Source organism: Columba livia, chromosome 2, assembly GCF_036013475.1.
Source record: "Columba livia isolate bColLiv1 breed racing homer chromosome 2, bColLiv1.pat.W.v2, whole genome shotgun sequence".
Taxonomy (NCBI): Eukaryota; Metazoa; Chordata; class Aves; order Columbiformes; family Columbidae; genus Columba; species Columba livia.
In genome coordinates, this window is record NC_088603.1 from 15,931,016 (window position 1) to 15,951,852 (window position 20,837).

The window sequence follows — 20,837 nt, forward strand, 5'->3', positions numbered from 1 at the left end:
AACTTTCTTCTGAAGCACAAGTTTTTGTCAAAGAGAATCAGATAAATCCTACAATTTGGGAGTCTGAGAGATTTAGAATGTTAATACAGGAACATAGTATTTTTAAACGTAAGTGGAGCTGGATGGGACACAATGCTAGAATGAGTCACAGCAGGAATGTGGATTAGAATCAGCCCTGTTACATGAAATGAAACACATCGTTTCACCTGGTTAATGTCTTGACTTTCAATAAACAAACAACTGCATTTTAAGAAAAGAAAGAGCAATGACAAGCTAAACATAACAGAATATGTCCACAGGATGAAACATCACCTTGTTTCTCAACATGACCTTGTCATCCATGCCGGCAGCTCCTTTCACTAAGACTACCAGAACTCTGTCCTCTGTGGCTGACCCAATTTCTGCTGGTTTTGGATGTGCAGAAAGTTCCCCCCTTTAGCCTAGCTCAAGCACTCAAAGGACTGAACATCAGTCAGATTGTCAAACAGCATCACAGAATGCCATTTTTTTTCAAGATACAGTTAGTATTTCTTCTCCATAGTCTAACTCAAGCCTACTCAATGAACTCAGCTTTCTCTTTCATACTTCTTTCCTCCTTCCACTTACCTACTGATGACCTTTTTGGGGTTTTTTTACACCTTCTTTCATGATTTCTGGTACAATAAAATTCTGACTACCTTGTCGTTTGCAACAATCCTTTAATTTTTTTCTGCCACATTTATTTTGATTTTAAAAGACATTAGGAAGAATCTTGCTCCTCACACCAGTTTAGCTTTTCTTTAGCTATTATTTATCATAACTTATCTTTGTAACGAAGTAAAGCAATTTGTGACATAGCCTGTATGAAAGACACTCACAAAGTGAAGTTTTACTGTATATCCCTCTCTCATCCCTGACAAAGAATACCAGTACATATTTTAAATGAGCAGTCAAAATTGAATCACAGGCAGCTCTGCACTACAAAGGACAATGATTCAATATAATTATGATTCAATATAATTCTAGATGCCTATTGAATTCTAATGTCTATGTGTCAGTACTCCAGTACTGATGTCTTTTATAAAACAGTTTTCATTATTATATGTTGCTATTAAGACTACTATTAAAAAGGAAGCAAGGATTCCTCAGATACATGTGTCTGTCTACTTTTTACATATAAAGTGGCATTCATTCTTTCTTATATGGTAGGTAGCTTTTCTGATCATTTGCACTATACTGTTATTCAAATATAATAATATGTAGTTGCATGTTAATTAGATCTGACAGGCTATCTACATGTGAATCCTTGACAACTCTCTTCCAAGCACTGGCAGAACACCAGGTCAACCAGTGCCCTTTGAAGCCACCTTGGAGGTACAATCTCTCCTAAGAAATAGAAGCAGAAGCATTAATGTTGAAATTATTTTTTTAATTTAGTAGGTTACAGTCTCCTACCATTATTGGCTTTTGTGACTGTCACTCTAACCAATGGCCAGAAAGGATTGTGGAGCATTGGTTCATAATGCAGATGTGTACAGTCAAAACAAGCAAGGCTTTTAGGACTGCACTGAAAACACAAGCAACAATCAGTTTTAACTATACTGGTTTTGTGCCTTGGGAAATACAGGCAGCTTTTCTCGTTGCTTCTGATTTATCTGCGCCCAGATCAACAGGAGGAGTTCATTGCAGGTTGGGTTTTGTTCTCATCCAAAATGAAAGACGTCTGGTGGTTTCTTCTTGAAGAAGGCTTCAGGATTCACAGCTAAGAGTTGGAAATATAAATAGCACTTGAAATCTCAAATTCGAACTCCAGCTCAAATAAGATGTTTTTTAATATTTTGCCATTTAAGTAATTAATACAAAAATAGAGAATACTTTTTCTTCACTGTTATATACGTGTTCCTATTTTGTACTTTAGAGTATTCTCGATATGATATTCCAAAGTCATTTTTTACCATAGAATAGGGTAAAAATAACTCCTTTTCCCTAACTTGGGTTATAAACTCTTCATGGCAATGACTGCTTCTTTGTACAGTTAATTCATTCTAAGGACTAATCGTCTCCATGGAGGCACCCAAGGTGTTGCTATAAGTACAGATTAGAACTTCTATATGCAAAAGATCACTGACAAGAGAAGCTGAAGGTATCAAACAAATGCCATTGAGAGCTGCATTATGGCTGAAGAACCCAGAGTGCAACTCGGAGAAGAGATTTTTGTCTGAAAGGTACATTTGCTGACCTTCCTTGCCCGTTAGATTATATTGCAGTTTTGTCAGGAAGCAGCTTTCTTCTTTCTTTCTTTTTATTCTTATTCAATAGCAGGCTCACTGGAAGAACTCTTGCAGTTACTGTTCCTGGAGTTTAATTTATGCCTTTTGAAATAACTACAACTTGTGAAACTCTGTCACTGGGGGAAATCAAATTGAAATTTTCTCTTGAATAGTTGGATTATTATTGTAACCACTTAAAAGGTGACAGGATCTTCACCTCAGCCATTTTTTTTTCCCTCAGAAGTGTTGAAAATGTCACCCAGTTAAACCCCAGATCAGAGCGTCATTTAAAAACATGTCTCATTAAACACTCAGCTCTTGTTATGACCCTGATGGATTGGTTGCTACTGAATTTATGAAAAATGAAATGCATTACTTTTCCAAGCAGCTTTAACTATGTATTTTCCATTCTCATTTAGGGGAGGAATGCCTGGCACTTATCAAGCGGTTAGAGTCTGGCCTACCGCTCCCCTAATTCAAAGGCTAGAGAATGAAGCAAAAAAAAGATAATTGAGATAATTGTTGAAAATAGCTTCTTTTTTTTTTTTTTTTTGTTTTAAACAAGTAGCATTTGTCATGCTTTGCAGACTTTTGAAGGCAACACCAACTATGACACGCCTGAACTGCGGACTTTTGAACCTGTAGTGACAAGATTCATCCGTGTCTACCCTGAGAGAGCCACACACGGTGGATTGGGGCTGCGAATGGAGCTGCTGGGCTGTGAACTTGAAGGTAATTGCTCTGCTAGAGATGAACGCACTTTATTATTTTCATAAATATATTCTCCGCTTGCACTACTTCTGAACACTGCTGTGTCTGTACAGGCAGCACATTGGACTCTCGCTTCCATGACTGTCATTAGTGCTGTTTCTTGGCCTAATCAGTTCCTTCTCTGCAGACATTTGAATATGCCCAAGGCACAAATATTATTCTTTCTGCCGTTTCTTTGTTGAATCACAGTGATATTCTCCACATGGTTTTCTATTCCCTTAAGCAGCCTTATGATTATACTTTCGAGAAGCACAGAGCTATTAGGACATAATAGACAGGAACTTATATTTTATGTTACCATGATACAACCCTGGAAGAGATGTTTTCTGGGAATGCAGAGGGATCTTTACGCTAAATATAGCAATTATGTCCCTTGCTCCATTAAAGGATGCGAAAGTCACACCAGACAGCATGGTGGGCAATGATTACTTGGCTGGACAGGCTCTGTGCTGTTCCTTTTGGGGGGCAGAGGTTCCTCACCAAGCTTTAATTTTGCAAGACTATGTAGGAGATGAAAGCCCAGGAAAAGCAAAGTTTAGACTTTATCCTTGGACTGTGACATGAATTTAAGCTTTGATTCTTATTACATAAACAATAATTATTTAACTTTGTAGATAACTACAGATAACACTACATGAATTTCACAATTTCATCTGTTGGATGATGGTCTAGTGGTGTGGCTTATAAACCACACAGCTTAACAATACACAGAGTAATGAACCATGTTAGTCAGGGTTTCATATGATACCTTGTATAGAAGTAGCTGAACAGGCTCTCAAGATGAATGGAACCGACTGCTCTGCCTCCGTTTCTTTCTCACCATTTCTCCCCCAAGGCGGAAGAGTGGGAGGCGTTTGCTGTGAGAACTGAAGAGTTCTGTGTTGTTTTTTTAGTGAAGGCCAGCTTGAATAAGTGTACTTTTTGCTTGGCCCGGAAAGTGGGGAGGTTGGAAATACTTCTTAGTTCCTCCAGGAAGTCCTCCTTTCCTGTGGGAATACTTACTTCATGCAGACTATTGTGCTACTAGCTCAGAAAAAAAAAGAGAAAACCCAGCACCTGCCTCATGTAAACCCATCACCTGTGGGCAAAGTCCTTCAGCCATGGGGCTCCTGTAGCCACCTAGACATCATGAAGTGAGTCTGTAGACCACCTTACAAGAACACGTTGCTCAGTGAGATGGAGGAGCCAAAGAGAAGACTGACCAGGCAAAATGCCTTTGCTTTTAGGAAAACTGCAGCAGCAAGTATAATTTTTCCCTGCAACACATGTACTTGCATTTGTTTTCCTGCTATGGTGTATTTTTGAAGGATGCTCACCAGTAGGTTACCTGAAGATAGGTGAGGTCAATTCCCATTTACCTGTAGGAGAAGCACAATAGGACAACTTTGTGGTATAACTGTATCTTAAGGAGGGAGCTGAATGAAGAGTCGTCACTTGAGATTTACTAAGCAGGAAAGGAGGTGAGATGAGAAAAGAAGTATGGAGATAGGCACAGAGAGGAGTAAAAATCAGTTCTCTAGCAGTAACGAGCAAGGGGAAGTTTCATGTGCTCAAAGCATCCCAGGGGGTGCTTGTATGAAATGGTGGCAGAGATGTAGGCAAGCTTGAGGCTACACAGGGGCATGAAGATCAAGACAAGAAACTTGATGTAGAAAGCTAGAGAGAGCTCCCAGAGGGGTTTTTTAAGTGATGTGGGGAATAGATGTTCTGCATAATTCATAATAGGTATAGAATTGTTTCTTTTGCTAGGGCTAGATTGTACCTGTAAAGTGTAGGTCGAGATCCTGAAGAGCCATGTTTCATCCCAAAGTATAGCTACTTCAGAAACTACTATTCCTCCTGGCATTCTCAGGCCAAGAAATCAGTGCATGAGATCTTATGTGACTAGTGGGCTCTGGGAGCAGTAGAAGGATAAAGAACAACCTGGTGCATTATTGCAGAGCTTATAATGAGAGCAAAACATTTTTAATGAACATAACAGTGGATAAGAACAGACAAAAGCCTGGATCACATTCCCAGAGTAGTTATCTCAAGCCAGGGAACTATACATGTAGCACAAAACATGAACCTGAACATAACACCAAGTACCTGTATTCTGATTTTCCAGATGTGGTATGTTTTACAGATACTGCAGTATAGATACATTTTCTGGCACTTTGCACAGATCTCAAGCTTTTAACTATTACCAAAGGTCGGACTTTTACTGGTTATGCAGCAGCTACCGGAAAGCAATCACCAATGAGAAACAGGCAGGTGTCCGGGAGGGCCACCATCACCAATGTCTTATTTATAACTTCAACAAAAACAAAAGAAACTCCTTCCATATCTCCTCATTGAGCACAAAGTGATTCTACATCACACTGGCTTCCTTCCACTGTTACCAGGACTCTGCTCAGACATTTCCTCTCTTACATGTGCACTGCAAACAGGATTCTTCAGCAATATGTGGTGGGTGCTTGAGAATTACCACCCTGAGCATGCACCTCTCCTGCTCCTCTGTGCAGTCCCACTCTCAGGCACTTTGGCCTGCAATGAAATTATGGGGTTTCTAGCCCTCGCCAAGTCTCCTGTTCTGCCTTGCCAGGCTTTCAGTCTTTGTTGGTAGGAACAGCAAACACTCAGTGAACAGGCAGGCTGAGGCTTTGCAGCCCAGCCCCGCTCAGCTCTTGAGCTCCGGTACGGCAGCGTGCCTTGGCACAAGGAGGCACAACAGGTACGTCCCATTGCAATGAAATACTAATTAACCTTCCAAGTAGAGTTACTTCATTCCTCAGATACAATACATGAGGGCAGCATAGGGTGCTCATCAAAATATCACTGCAAATTGCATGCTGATTCTCCAGCACATTTTAACTGAACAACTGGGTTTTGTTTCAGCTCCTACGGCCGTCCCTACCGTTTCTGAAGGCAAACCCATGGATGAGTGTGATGATGACCAGGCAAACTGTCACAGTGGCACAGGTGATGACTACCAACTGACAGGTGCAGAAACCATCCTCATTCCATTGCAGCTTCATTGTAGCTCATATCCATCACCAGTTACCAGCTAAACATTTGCACTGATTTAATCACTCAACATAAATGGACATTGGTATGCAGTTCGCATTGTCAGTGCTGTCATAACACAGGCATCTGCCTTTTACATAGGACAATACTTTTGATTGTTTTCTCAGCTATGTAATTTTTGAAGCAAATAATAGTGACTGGCTGGAAGAGAGGGCATTTTTTTTAGCAGAAATTGTGTCTAATCAAATGTCCTAATCAAACTTTTTCTTATTAAGAAAAAAAACTGGACAAACCTTTTGAGGTTTATTATCTTAGACTGAAGAACTCAAAATTAAATATTGTTTAGATTCAAGATATATAAATGCTTCCATACCTAAAATTTAGCATAGAACTCAGATCTCAGCCCCCAACTCTTCCCAGACAGAAACAAAGCAGATTTGTTTCATCAAAACATACTCATACTGCCAGATATATTTCCATGAGCTTACCCACCAACACTGAATTACAGCCACAGAGGGGCTGATGTTCTTCAAGCTGCCATCACTAGCAGAAAGATAGGAGGGAGAAACATAACATAGTCTGTTTCTGGAACAGAGGAAGCTTGCTAGTTTTCATATTTTCCCACTTTTGCACAAAACCACTGTCGTGAGAGAGCTGATACTGCACCACTACATTTTTGATCTCTTCTTGGATGTTACTTGCTCCTCAAAGCTCTGCATCTGTTTGATGAGATCTTCCTGTAGCAGATCTACACATCTACAGTAAGTGAGCCTGTTTTTGGACACAGTGGCACGAGTTATTTCATCACTGCTCCCTGGTGTACTTATCTAATAAATGTTTATTGCTTCTTATATCCATGATATAAAATATCATTAAAATCTGGCAATAACTGTCCAAGACGACATTGGGAAACCTTAGGTAAGAGATTGGCTTTTTGGAAGCAGCCAAGTAGAACATCTGACAGCAGCTATTAATACAAGTGAAAGTGCAGTTTCAGCATCAAACCCTTTCTGAGCTTTGCCAATGTCTCCTGTAAATGCATGTTGCAAACCGTAAATTGAAAAACAATTCTTGAGTAGAAAAGACACCGCACGGTCACTGTCACTGCTTTTCAAATCAGTGTCTCAGATGAATCTTATTCTTTTTGAAAACAGCCATGCAGGGAGTCTGACAAAATAGTCTGTATTGTGTTAAGGTAGCTCAGAAAGCTTTCAGTGTTACTAAACATCGTAATTTATTTATTTTTCTGAAAGAAAAGCGCCAGGTCAGGAAATGCTGAGGCTTCCTGCAAAGCCTTACACTGAGGGCTGGCTTGCAAAGCCCAGTAGGTAGAGACATATCTCACATAGATGGAGGCTGCACGAGAGGAACGAGACAGATCTATTCCTGTTCACTCATAGTCTTTGCACTTCAGGGATCTCAGGACTGCATCCCACGTGTCCCTTAGGGAAAGCTTATTGAGCAGAAGAAACTCCCTCTGGCAATTATTGCAGGTGTGCTTAGGGAGTAGTTTATAATCTCTAAAACAAGGGAACAGCCACCAGCCTTCCTAAGCACTGGCTCAGTTGGGGAGCTGAACTGATTTCAGCAATAAAATTGAAAATTACTACATTGCCTTTTTACGAAAGTGAAGACATGTGAGTATGATTTATTACTCCTAGAAACCCTGAGCAGTGCACACCCAGTTCTTCTGGACACTGTAGAAACACTGCATTGTGCGCATGATGTTATTCATGACACTAAAATCCACAGATACGATTTTACCAATAATTCAATTGTAAACACTCTTGTCTTCCTCCAAAATGCATAGAAGGAAAGTATGCAAATCTCATGGCCCATTATGGGTAGCAGGGCAGCGCAGAGGGGATTTCATCAGTGCCTTACCCTCTTTAATGCACTCCCCATGCGAGCGTAGTGCCTGCACTCTCATGGGTACAACTGTTAGAGCCACTTCCCTGATAGCACTTGCACATCTGTGAGTATCACAGTGAAGCCTCCCTTGCAATTAACTGTAATTGTGCTGTAGGCCAGACTCCTTCCCGCTCTATTGGGACCCCATACAGAGCTACTCTATTTGTGTGGCTTATAGCATTTCCCGTCAGATCATTCTCACAAACATAAAGCTGATATAGCTTGGGCATTCATTCTCATTGGAAGTCATCATAGTCATCCTTTCTATAATGCTTTAAGCACTTGCTTGCTAGAGAAAATAAAAGCCATTGACTGGCAATCAGCACCCCACTGAGCATTTATAATTGTGCTAATTTGCTTTTTGTTTCCTTTATCAATATGAGGCTTACTTTAAAAAGTCAAGTATTTTAAAAATATCAATTAGTGAGCTCAGGAGAGGGCCATGACCCCACTCACCTCTTGTTCATCTGCTTAAAGTAGAAGACAAAGGGGAAGTCCTTAATTCCTCCTGCTCTTTGAGACAGACCTGAAACTTGCCTTAGACTGTAGCCTAAAGCCAGGCAATTCCCATGCACCTCTGGTGAGCTGGTCTCACAAGGCACCTGCAAAACAACCCAGAGGTAGGACCCAGCCTGGCAGGGGCTGAAGGACCTCACATCCCTGATGTGCACAAACTGGTGGCTGCTAGCAGGTGCTATGGACATCAGGCACTATCTTCTCATGTGATTTGGAGCAAGTCGGTGTCTATAAAATAAGAACAGCCACAGGACTGTGGTGAGGATTGATTAGCTGATGTTTGCAAGGACTACAAAGATATACAGCTTTATTTAATTATGAGGTTTTGTTTTCTTTTTTGATAAAGAAAACCAGTTCTCTAATGTCATATTTTCCTGCTTAAGCTCACATACTCAGTTACCTACAGGTCTAATAAAGATGGTGATATTTCAGATTTATATGTAGGATATTCCTAATGACTGCTGTGTCCTTTGTTGTATCCCATGTATCATGATATGCATAATTTCTTTTCCAGGTGGTACTACCGTGCTGAATACAGAAAAGCCAACAGTAATAGACAATACATTACAACCAGGTAAAAATAATATATCCATATATTTTCTTATCAGAAACATAATAAATTCCATAACCAAATTTCATACCAGAGACAAAATAATGGATTGCAGCACTTCCTGACTTCCCATTCCCTAAAAGTCTCTGAAGTAAAGAAGCATCTGGTCTCTCAGCACTGTACGGTAAATGTTTTTTTCCTTTCATCCACATGTAGACACAGCGAAGAACAAGATTTCCTTCTGCATCAGCAAATGCCAAATGCTGACAAAATTAAGCTAATTTAATCACACAGTGCACTCTGTTTAAATGTGGCAGGTCAGTGACACAAAGTGTGTTTACAAACTCCGGGAAAACAAAAACAAAGCCACAAGGCCCACTCACTCTTTATACCCATGCTTTTACAAAGCTAAGACAAGTAAAGTTTGCCAGTTTTCTCCACCAGAGAGCTGGCAGAATTGCAATATTGTTTTTATCAAGTTTTCTCAAAATGGCGTTACATAAACTGCTACCATAAACTTGAAAAGGGAAAAAACAAGTTATCACTGGCAGCAGGTCCTTTTACTTAATCAATACAATAACTAGCAGCTTTTAAAATCTTTAGTTTACTGCTTCCACGGTTTTCATACCATTTTTTAATATCCTGTACAATTTACTGGGAGTGCGGGAAATTATAGATTCGGGCAGAAAACCCAAACTCCAAAAACCGTGAGCAGCAGTTTGAAATCCTTTGCACTAATAATTCTAGAGCAGGAAAGAGGTCAGTTTTCAGTTACTCCCATTTCCTCCATTAATGTACAGTCAGGCACAGTCTTGCAAGTGATTTATTAATGGGGTGGGTAAGTGTTTATCATTGTTTCCTCAAGCGTGTGATACAATTCGCTCTTGCCTCAAGTAAAAGAAAGGACTAATAATGCAAAAGTTTCCTAAAGGACACTGATGATGTCGAGCTGATTAAGAGGTAAAGCTGACTTATCTCAGACGTTGTTCCCAGTCTCGGCCTCTGTGTTCTGATATTGCAGAGGCAAAGGCTTTTACTCCCCTCAAAATTTGTCTCCAGGGTCATTCAGTTGGCTTGGTCAGCATATGCTATTCCTAGCTCTGCCCTGCTTTATGAGCAGAGGGAGGCTGTGGAGTACCGGAGCGATGCAAACACAATGGCAGGCTGGCCTGCCTCCGATCTTTTGAGGTCCCTGACATTCTGTGATTTTGTGATTCACGGGACACACCTCCACACCGCGGTTCCCCAGTCCGCACTGGACTGGAGGGCTACTGGAGATGGTGGATGCAAAGGAAAAAAGGATACTGTGCTGTGGTTTTAGAGTAAGACATTTCAGTTTTTATGTCTGAAACGATCTTTTAGCTTTCTATTTTGCTGAAATGAAGGATTTTTTTATAGACTTTTTTTTTCTTACCTTTAAACAAATTTCAAATTCATAAAGTGCCTCTGAGTAATGCGGTTTTCCTCCCTCCTCCCCAGTGCCAGTTGTGTTTACAGGTAGTGTTTAATCCCCTTTGCTTGGGTGGGAATCTCCAGTAACAAACTGACTGTTTCTGCCAGAGATTAAGATATCCTCATTTTCTCTCCTTCCTTTCCTCCTGAACCACCTTTGCTTACTCTGTGATGAGCCAAGTGTTTTTCTCTGCTAAAGGAGTTTCTGAGGTTCCCTTCAGAGCATGCCAGTGCTACTTCCCTGCATTGTGCTGGTAGGAACTGTTTCCTTCCAGGGAATAAGGGACGAGTTCACATCCCAAACTCCAGGCTCCCACATGGCAGCACATTACAAAGATCATAGATAGAGATCAGTCAGATGCTAATAAATAAGAATAAGGTTTCCAGAATCTCCAGTTTAAGACATAAAGGTTTCCAGCTGCTTCATAAGCCCTCACTGAAAACCAGCCAGAAAATTCCCAAAAAGGGGCAGATGGAAATTCTCCTCAACATGGGGAAGCCCCTCCTGGTATGAAGGTGGTTTAAGAATTTCCTTCTGCTGAAGGGGCACACTGGACCCGGGAGGCACAATGAAGCACATCAGAGCAAGGAGCCATGCAGCTGGGAGCTGTGGTAGCCACAAATAATGTAGTTTAAACTGGTCTTGAAGTTACAGAGCTGCTCAGGGGCCTCTCTGGCCCTCAGCTGGCTGAGTATCAGGGAATCACTACACTCCAGCACTTTCAGCTATTTTTAAACCGAACAAGGTATGAATTTAACACACCAAGGCCTTCAGCTTCAGCCTTAATTCCATCTAAGGGCTGGTTTACCTTAAGATGCTAATACAGCTTGAGGGAAACAGTGAACTCCAAGCCATCGAGCTATTCCAGTCGCAGGATGCAGGCTCCAGCAGGTAGCTCTGCACCGGGCCAGCACTGGCCACAGCAGCTCGTGCCCTGCCCTCTCAGTAGCAGCACCTGCTGCAGCACAGGTACTTCTGCAAGAGGTGCTGGTACCATGTATTGCTGTCCTCCTGCCTGCATTCCAGCCTGCAAATACCCCTAATCTTGTTATCCTAGACTAACACGTCTGTGTGTGTCAAAGCCTGAGACTATCCTATTCTGACCAGCTTTCATACACTATGGAAACAGTTAAGAGCAAATAACTGGAAAGCCTCCATGTGTAAACAAGCTTTCCATCAAGGAGACTTTTACAGTTCATTTCAAGAGGAACGATTTGTGAGAAAATAACAAAGAATCATTATTTCAAACTACTAGAATGTTTAAAGGTTTGGATTTTTTTTAAGAGAGGATCTACTTTCTTCCTCAAACTTAAAAAGATACCTTTAACAAATCTGCCTGTCAAGGTAAATACCTTTCACGCCTTAGTCCTAAGAATCACCAACATCAAGTCTTTTTGAACACATCTTTTACATTCCAGAGGACTATTTGAAATGCTTGGCTCCTAGCTATTTACATACAGAGTAAGCTGTTCATTTACATTATGTGCTCTCAGTGTGTAAGCTCAGTCCTTTGTAAAGCAGACTGTTCAAGAAGTATACTGTTTTTCACACATAACAGCTATTTCAGAAAATATAATCAAGAAATCCTGAGGTCAAAATCTATGCTGAGAAATCATATAAAGGTAGAATAAGTCTGATTCCCATTTATAGTGGGACAACTTTGCATCAATAAATGGATATTAAAGCAGTTAAATTATCATTTTCTATCATTTAAGGTAATTCTGTGCTGCCAGCATAAGTGGTATAAAAAGGTGAAATGCAAATACGAATCAGACCCAGTATACTGCTTTGAAGTGGTCCAAATTATGTTTGTAATCTTCCATTTTAATGTTGATTTACCCTTTGGCAAGAGCATCCTATAGAGAATTTTCATAGCATCTTCAATGCCATCATGCTCCTTCTTGCCGGTTGTTGGAGGAGTTATAAAAACATGTCAAAGTCTGTGGGCCACAAAAGATTAATGGACTTGCAAGAAACTCACTCAACTAGATTTTCAAATTACTTTCTTGTTCGTATGCAGTAATGGTTCCAGCTGTGAGCAAGATGTGGTCAAGAAGTACAGCTGTTGGTTATTCTTTGAGAGGATAAATCTGTTTTAATTCAGTGTCACGTACCCTACATTTTGAAAAAGGCATATGGGATTTCGTCACACCTCCCTCTCAGATTCTTATCTGAACTGCTGCTATTTGGTTACATAATAGCTGGTTTTCTTCATCCTCTCCACACACACAAACCTGGAGATCAGTCACCCATTGGCAAGAGAATTATCCCAGCATGGGAATGGGCCAGTGCTGTAGAGGGAGCCCACCAAAAGCTACTCAGCCCTGTTTTCCTTCCTTCCACCAGAGCTGCCCAGCTATAGTTCAAGGACAAAGAGGACAGATTGCCTGTATCTTACTGTGAGCTACTGTATCAGCCCCCTGGGACCTTTAATAGAAGTGTTGAATTATTCTGTCTTCTGCTGGAGCAGATCCATTGTCCATACAGCTAATGAACCTATCCTGATGCTACAAGTGTCTATTATTAATTGGCTATCAGGTCTATTTTTTCTTTTTATGGGTCCCTGGGAGAAGCATTGGAAGAGACATAAGAATAGACAATAAGAGATGGCATATTTAAGGAGCCCATAAAATAAGAGCACTCTGAAATGCTTTGCCTTTGACCTTCAATCCCATTGCTGTGATTGTCTAAGGAATGTATTAACACAATTGCTTTTGAAAAAACAACTGGAACCTAGCAAGAAATAGCTAACTGAGAGCAGGTCACTGGTCAAATCTTTCTCAATTTCAGGGGATTCTCATTAACTTCTTCATGGAAAATAAGTTCATTTTTATGATACACCATACCATCTGCAAGACCAAAGCCAAGGAACATAGGCATAGCCAAAGCATATCAGACTTAGGCTCTTTGCCAGTTTCCAGGACTACGTATTTCAAATGAAAGAGCTAGGAATTCTTTATTAGGTGGTGCTGTGAAATTTAGTTCTGCTTTGAAACTTTGATTAGAGATCTCAGGGTTCAGAGCTGGTTTCAGTCCATGAAGCAAAAGGCTTTTGTCACCCCCCGCACTTTAGAATTAACAATTAAATTCTGGATATTTTCCTTATCCACTTCAGTGTCTGGTTCTCTTTGAATTCTGTTCCACCTTAACAGCATTCAAGGGAAACAAGTCTTGCTCACATCACATGAGATTTTTTTTCCTTTGATCCATGTTGAACTTCACTGGATATCTGAGTTCTCGGGCTATGCGATGGAGAAAACAGAATAATCTTCCTTCTCTGTATTCCTCACCCATTTACATACTTCTCCTGTGTCTTCTGCTATTTATTTTTATTCAGAGTTGAACAATACCAGTCCTTTCAACCTCTTTGTGCTCTCTGCTCCTTTATGCTGTGTGATATCTTCAGATTGATGTGATCTATCTACCACTGTTCTCTTTTCTTGTGGTTTGAATACCACACAGGCTATCACGGTATAATCCTTCTGGATTAATAAGATTAATTTTGTTTTACGTTTTCTTATACCTTTTCTAAAGTTCTGTTTCATGGTTCTGATGTCAAAGTCATGCAATATAGCTCTCCCTAGGCCTCCTTGACAATGAAAAGCTATTTTTCACAAACTTAAAAACCTTTAATTCATTTCAATGTCACTCAGTTTCTTTAAAAACTGCCCTTGATTTTCAGATGTCCCCTTTTGGGCAAGATGTCTTTGATCATGGCCCCATTACCTAGAAAAAGAAAAAAAACATATACTGAAGAAAGAAACATAATGGATTGCCTTTCTGTACCCACATGTGCACAGGCTGATTTCTGCTTCTTTGGCATTTTGAGCCCAAAGAGAGATCATTCACCATGATCCGCCTCTTTCCTGGAAAGAGTTAGGGTCCTCCAGGAAATGTGTTTTCTCCACATTGAATTCCTGTGCCAGACATTATCTGTTTAATTCATTTGTTCCCAGTTAGGATTCTGTATTCGTGACAATGTGGAGCAGACCCCTCTGGAGGCCAGTGGGAGGGAGGGGGGAGGCAGGCGGGATGGGGCAGATGAAAGGAAGGAGCAAAGAATGAAGAGATGCCGCAGCACCGCCGTGGTTCTGACAGGCGGAGGAAAGGGGCACAAGCTGCCATACACTCTCTGCTGACAGAAAGAAATTTTCTAGGGGCCAGGGAAGAGAGGGCACAGTGACTGCAATGCAGGAATTCAGCGAGTTGAGTTAAAACTGTGTCTTGGAGCAAGGACTTGTCAAGCAAGGACACAGCAGGCAAAGAGAGGATGATAGATGAACACTTTTTATATCCATTCTGCCTCAACCTACTCACCTGAGGTTTTCTCTGTGTTGATAAAATGATTATTCTAGTTTAATTTTCCATTAAAATCTGGGTTGTGAGTTCAAAAGCATTTCCAGTCTTTCCTGGGCAGGAGGAGGAGGAGGAGGTCTTTGCCTCTTCAGACTGGAAGAGCTCCACCTCAAGGGTCTGGCCAGCCACAGGTCCCAACACACTTCCCATATTTATCCATATTTTCCCACAATAAACAAAACACATTCTAGAAGCTGCATTATCTTTCCTGGCTTTTTGTTATACATATATAATGGGCAAGAAAGAAAAGAACACAATTCTTCCCCCAGAGCTGATACTGATGGGAGCACAGAGTCCTTTGTTCTTAGTTCATACTTGCACAAAACATCTCATTAAAGTAAACCTAAGTTATTCCTTTAATAAGGCATGAGTCATGCCTGAGAAAAGACTTCAGGATTTGGTCACATTACTGTGGGAAGGGTATTGCTCTACTGGGCGTTCTCATTGCTCAAGGTGAGGTAAAGGTTCATACCAATGGGGTAGGAATCAAAAGATTTCAAACTGCTTCTGAAAATAAGAAATTCAAGGGATTTATATGCTATCTTTGTATAATCTTTCCATTCAAATTCCAAGTTCAATAGAAGAAAATAAGCTACTATGTATTAAACCTTTGGGCAGAATTGAAGAGAAGCTGAAAACAAGATATGATCTCATCCTGACCATAATACCAGACTTCCCTTGTTTTACATGGAGCTTGTTTTGAAGCTTATTTTGAGTTCATTTGGCAATCAGCCACATTTGTCCCTTTTCCATCTCAATTTATCCATTTCAATGCTGCCATCTTGTGGACCCACTTAAATGTCTGGAAGATGCTGAAATAAGTTCCTTACTGAAGCCACACACTATACATTTCACCAGAAATTCTTTCCAGCCAAGGACATTCCATTAGTGTTTCTGCCCTTTCTTTCTTTTTTGTCCAAATCTTATTGTGAGTTGTGGCAAAACGTTGGACAGTTACGGTACAAATAGATATTACCAACCATCAAATAGATCTGATAAGCAAGCCAGAGCTTTCTTTTTGAGTCATATATGTTACAACACAGTTATCAGCTAATGTGGACAAATCAGAAGCATTAATCTAACCACAAAAAATCCCAAAATATGGGTCATAAAGAGACAAGAAACAACCACACCACTTATTAGAAATAGTCATTTTTCATCTGTTTCCCAGCAGGACTGCTCTTGCTATGGCTTTTCAGATTTTCAGGAATCGTGCTGTTAATGGTCAAATGCATGCATTTGGTTTTGAAGTATCAAATCTGAATTACACAATCAATAATCACATTTTGTCCATTCTTTTCCCTCTTTGCCTGCAGAGCTGCCACTCTACAACTTCAATTGTGGCTTTGGCTGGGGATCCCAAAAGACTTTGTGCCACTGGGAGCATGACAACCAGGTGGACTTAAAGTGGGCAATCCTGACCAGCAAAACTGGGCCAATTCAAGACCACACAGGTAAACATGAGTTCATGATTTAGCCATTTTACATGGGAAGAGGTTATTCTTTTTAATACTAACATGCCTGCCAAAACCAAAGGAGAGTGTATGATACTTAAAATCTGTAGAGTCACAAAGATGACTCTCCAGGCAACCTAACCTGTTAGATGTAGTCACAACTGACTATAGTTGTCCTTTCTGTTGGGGAATAATGATCATTTATTGTCAGGAGTTGCAGATGTTCTCTTCTCCTGTCTTGCCTTTGGATAACCATAATCTGGGGTAGAAAAAAATTCTGAATGTTCAAATATTCTGCAAATATCACTTACCAAGTGATTCAGTCATAAACAAACAACACATTGTTCCTGTTTGTAGTTACAGGGACTGCCCACCACAGAAAGGTGTTGTAAGTGAAACTTCCCAGGTGAACGTATTTCCATGCCCTCCTCCTCTCCAGCAGGAGTTGGAGATCATAGCCATCCCTTTGCTCACACACAGTTTTTCCAGAAATATCACCCTGGGAAATTGATTGGTTGGTTTTGTAGTATTTAACTCATGGCTCTGCATAATTAGGCAATAAATATGCTGCTGGGTAGTGGAGAAGGGCAGGCTCTGTGTGACCTGCACAGCCTCTCACTTTAGTGTTCTCTCCTGCATACGTGCAGATTAATCAAATGTGTTGAGATGAATCCCCCTTCCCACTTCTGCAACCCCTTTGCCTAATGAGAATGACAAGGAAATTAGACAAAATTGGACTTTTTAAAATCTGAGGCATTTTCAATTGAATCTTAAGACAAGTACAGTAGTTTCAGGGAAAAAAAAAAAAACAACTTATAATACTTTGACTATAAATGGCATTGTACAAATAAATGGCATCAAATTAACTAAATGTAGTTAGCTGAAGTGAAGGCTGTAATGGTGGAAAAATTGATGTAAAGTGAAATGGCTCGGTAGAATCTGACATTGAAAAGAGGTTAAAAGCTATGTTAGCCAGAGACTGACAAAACCTAAAAGGCATGCATAAGTAAAGCTCTAATTAAGACAATGAAGACAGAGTTCCTGACCCAGCACTGCAATAATACTCTCGAAATGAGAGCTATCTGCACTTTGACACCAAGGATTATAGAGAGACTGAACCTGTCTTCAGTCAGGAGAAGAAGAAATTATATTCTTCAAACGAGATTTTGTTGTTTCCTTTGGGCCCTGCTAGTGCAGAAGACTTATTTGTTCCATTAGCTTTAGCTTCTGTAAGTCTTAGAGGCAGCCACTTCTGCTCCTTACTGCACTTTCAATATTTTCCAAAATTTTCCTTCAACTCTAAGGTCACCTTCACCTACCAGGTTTGCCATTCACCTGCCAGCAGGTACAGAACGAGTGCTGTGAACACAGACCATGAGCAGCCTGAGTGGCACTGACATCCCAACCAAGCCCCTCAGTGCCACCACTACACAGCAAGGCCACTCTGTATATTGGGAGAGCTGCAACAAGCAACTCCCAGACACATCTGGCTTTCAGCTGCACATGTATAAAGCTCAACAAACTCCACAAAAGTTATCTTCAACAGTAATTCCTTTAAGACAGCAGGATACACTGTATGACATTTCAAATTATTCATAATGTGATTAAATCTGGCCACAGTAAGGTCCTCCAACTGAGACAGCCATCCTAATGCTGGGATTATTTTCCTTTTTTCCTTCTTTTGGATTTCCCTATCACAATTCTTTGATGAGATTTGCACATGTTGTGCTGTACAGAAGAAAAGTTGGAAAGAATATATAGGCACAAGCACTCCTGCTGAAGAAGCTGAACAAGATGTTACTGCAGGAAGATAGAAAAAAAAATTTAAAAGCCTAATTTTTTTTGGCAATTTAACATGATCTTCCCCTAGGAAATTCTCTCAAAAACCAGATACTTCCACATGCCTATTGACCAGGATATCTCTGATTGTCCATAGAAAAATGCATACAAAAGTGTCCTTGTCTCATGTTCTCATGTCAGAAGAAAATTTCTCTTTCTCCTACACTAGGGCCACTTCTTCCAGCCACTGGGTTTAACCCAGTCCTCTTTGTTCCTGTCTCAACTTTTATTAACCTCATTCTTCATATTCTACCCAGAGTAGCAATGCCCATCCTAATGATTTCATTGTGTAGGACTATACCATTACAGTCCAGCAAGTCTCAATTACCCATTATTTCAAATGAAATTCAAGAATATCATGTATAAGCAAAGACAAATTACAACAAAATACCACCCTTCCAAAACATCTTCTTTTGCCTCTTTTTACTTTTCTTTTGTTTAAGCGTTGATATAAACAGAGATATGTACACTTACTACAGCCTTTGAGGAATAGTATTTCTTACTACTGTTTTTTTCTTCCTACTTTCAAAATAACTTTGTATCAATGCCAGTAAATCCTGTCTCCACCCTTTCGTGTGAGTGTATTACACACGCAATCTATTCTTACACACACCAGGATGAACCTTGCATTTTTCCATCATAATTCTCTGCAAAGAAGCTGTTCAAAATCTGACTGGATGGATGCCTGGCTGGTGTAAATCAGAAGCACTTCTCTGTAGTCAGTATCTTACTTAGCAATTTTCTGTTTCCAAACTAATCACACTCCCACGTGCTTCTCTCCCAGTGTGATTAAGCAAGTAATTTTCCAAGTTAAGGGTATTAGGTGTTCAGATTTCAACATGTATAACAAATCCATTATGCTCTTCAGAAAATACCAGCCATAATCTTACTCTTTTGGGAAATGGCTCACAAATATACCGAGCTCAATATCTTATTACAAAAATCAAGGGAGCAACTCTTGCATCATTTGTGACAATGCTCAGGCTCTGCTTGTGAGTACTGTTTAGATCTCAGTTCCTGATCTCTGACCAGGGCTCTTCGAAGCTACTTTATCCTCCAGTGTTCTTTCCATTCTAATCTTGCCTCCTTGAGTGCAGATTACTTTAAACAGAGATTAAAAATAGCTCTTTGCACAATTAGTGTAGAGTAGGCCCCAGGGACTTCTGTCTAGCCAGCTGAACTAGGGCTTGCTCTCTTCAGGAGGTGCACGCTGACTAACGGAGCATATGCTGTCACACCAAACATGCTCTTCCCTACTTCCCTGACCAAAAGCAAATGCCTTGTGTGTGCCATGTAGTAAACATGTTGTTAGGGTTCACTCTCAGCACAAAGCAACCGAGTGAACAGCAAAGGAGTCCACCAGAAGAAGTCAGGGAACCAGTGAATCATCGAATGGTTTGGGTTGGAAAGGACCTTTAAAGGTCATCTAGTCCAAACCCCCTGCCATAAGCAGGGGCACCTTCAACTAGATTGGGTTCCCCAGAGCCCTGTCCAGCCTGGCCTTGAATGTTTCCAGGGATGTCACATCCACCACCTCTCTGGGCAACCTGGGCCAGTGTTTCACCACCCTCATTGTAAAAAATTGCTTTTTTATATCCAGTCTGAATCTCCTGTCTTTTAGTTTAAAACCATTTCCCCTTGTCCTATCGTAACAGGCCCTGCTGAAAAGTCTGTCCCCATCTTTCTTACAAGCCACCTTTAAGTACTGAAAGGCCACAGTAAATTCTCCCTGGAGCCTTCTCTTCTCCAGGCTGAACAACCCCAACTCAGCCTTTCCTCATAGGAGAGGTGGTCCATCCCTCTGATCATTTCTGTGGCCCTCAGCTTTCCTAGAGCTCCCAGACCAAAGCCCTCTGACTCTCCTGGCTGTGAGACTTGACCCATCAGTATAGAAAAAAAAGGCAAAATGATTCAGGGGTGGTTGGGACTTCTTAGGTAAGCAAAGAAAATGAAAGCTCGTGGCTATTCCTAACACAGTCCTTCTGTCACAGTAGGAGATGGCAATTTCATTTACTCACAAGCTGACGAAAGCCAGAAAGGCAAAGTCGCCCGACTGCTGAGCCCCGTGATTTACTCACAGAACTCAGCCCATTGCATGACTTTCTGGTACCACATGTCTGGCCCACACGTCGGCACCCTGAAGATCAAACTGCGGTACCAAAAGCCAGATGAATATGACCAGGTGCTGTGGACCCTGAGCGGGAACCAGGCAAATAGCTGGAAGGAAGGACGTGTTCTTCTTCACAAGTCTGTGAAACACTATCAGGTAAGTTCAGCTTGCTGAACTAACAGAGCCGAGGCCAGTAAGACCTTGCTTGTCATGTTTTATACACCATAGCGGAAGATGCTGCTGAAGGATTTATGTAGACAGTATTATACCTACAGGTGAGGTGCTGCTGCTGTGACAGTAATAATAGCAGCATATTTCATGGTATCTCAGATGACAGTGATACAAGCAATTTGTTATCAAAGGCCAAATAAATACCTTAGAAATCATTTCTCATCTATCACAAAACTGCATTCTTGCCACAGTCTTGCTGCTGATATAAAAATCTTTAATGAAGTTATGACATTATAAAAATTAACATTTGCATATATATAGGTTCATAAGGGCATACAGTGTAGATTGGCAGGCCACAATCAATGTACATGAAGATGTGGAATCATGACAAGTGAAGATGTCTGTTAACAATTAGCTAAGATATCCTGAATGCTGAAATTGTGTATTAATA

General features: G+C 40.7%; 1 protein-coding gene across 5 annotated transcripts in view; it reads left to right on the top strand.

Moving 5' to 3' along the window:
- NRP1 (neuropilin 1) overlaps positions 1 to 20,837 on the top strand; it is a 115,805-nt gene that overhangs the window by 87,964 nt on the left and 7,004 nt on the right. For 2 of the 5 annotated variants that reach the window (XM_065050514.1, XM_065050513.1), the window contains exons 11-15: positions 2,837 to 2,981; positions 5,898 to 6,002; positions 8,968 to 9,027; positions 16,129 to 16,266; positions 20,100 to 20,371. In XM_065050514.1, the coding sequence (XP_064906586.1) occupies positions 2,837 to 2,981; positions 5,898 to 6,002; positions 8,968 to 9,027; positions 16,129 to 16,266; positions 20,100 to 20,371 (720 nt within the window). Of the gene's footprint in view, positions 1 to 2,836; positions 2,982 to 5,897; positions 6,003 to 8,967; positions 9,028 to 16,128; positions 16,267 to 20,096; positions 20,372 to 20,837 lie in introns of all 5 variants that reach the window. The other 3 variants (XM_065050515.1, XM_065050512.1, XM_065050516.1) reach the window with 3 other exon arrangements.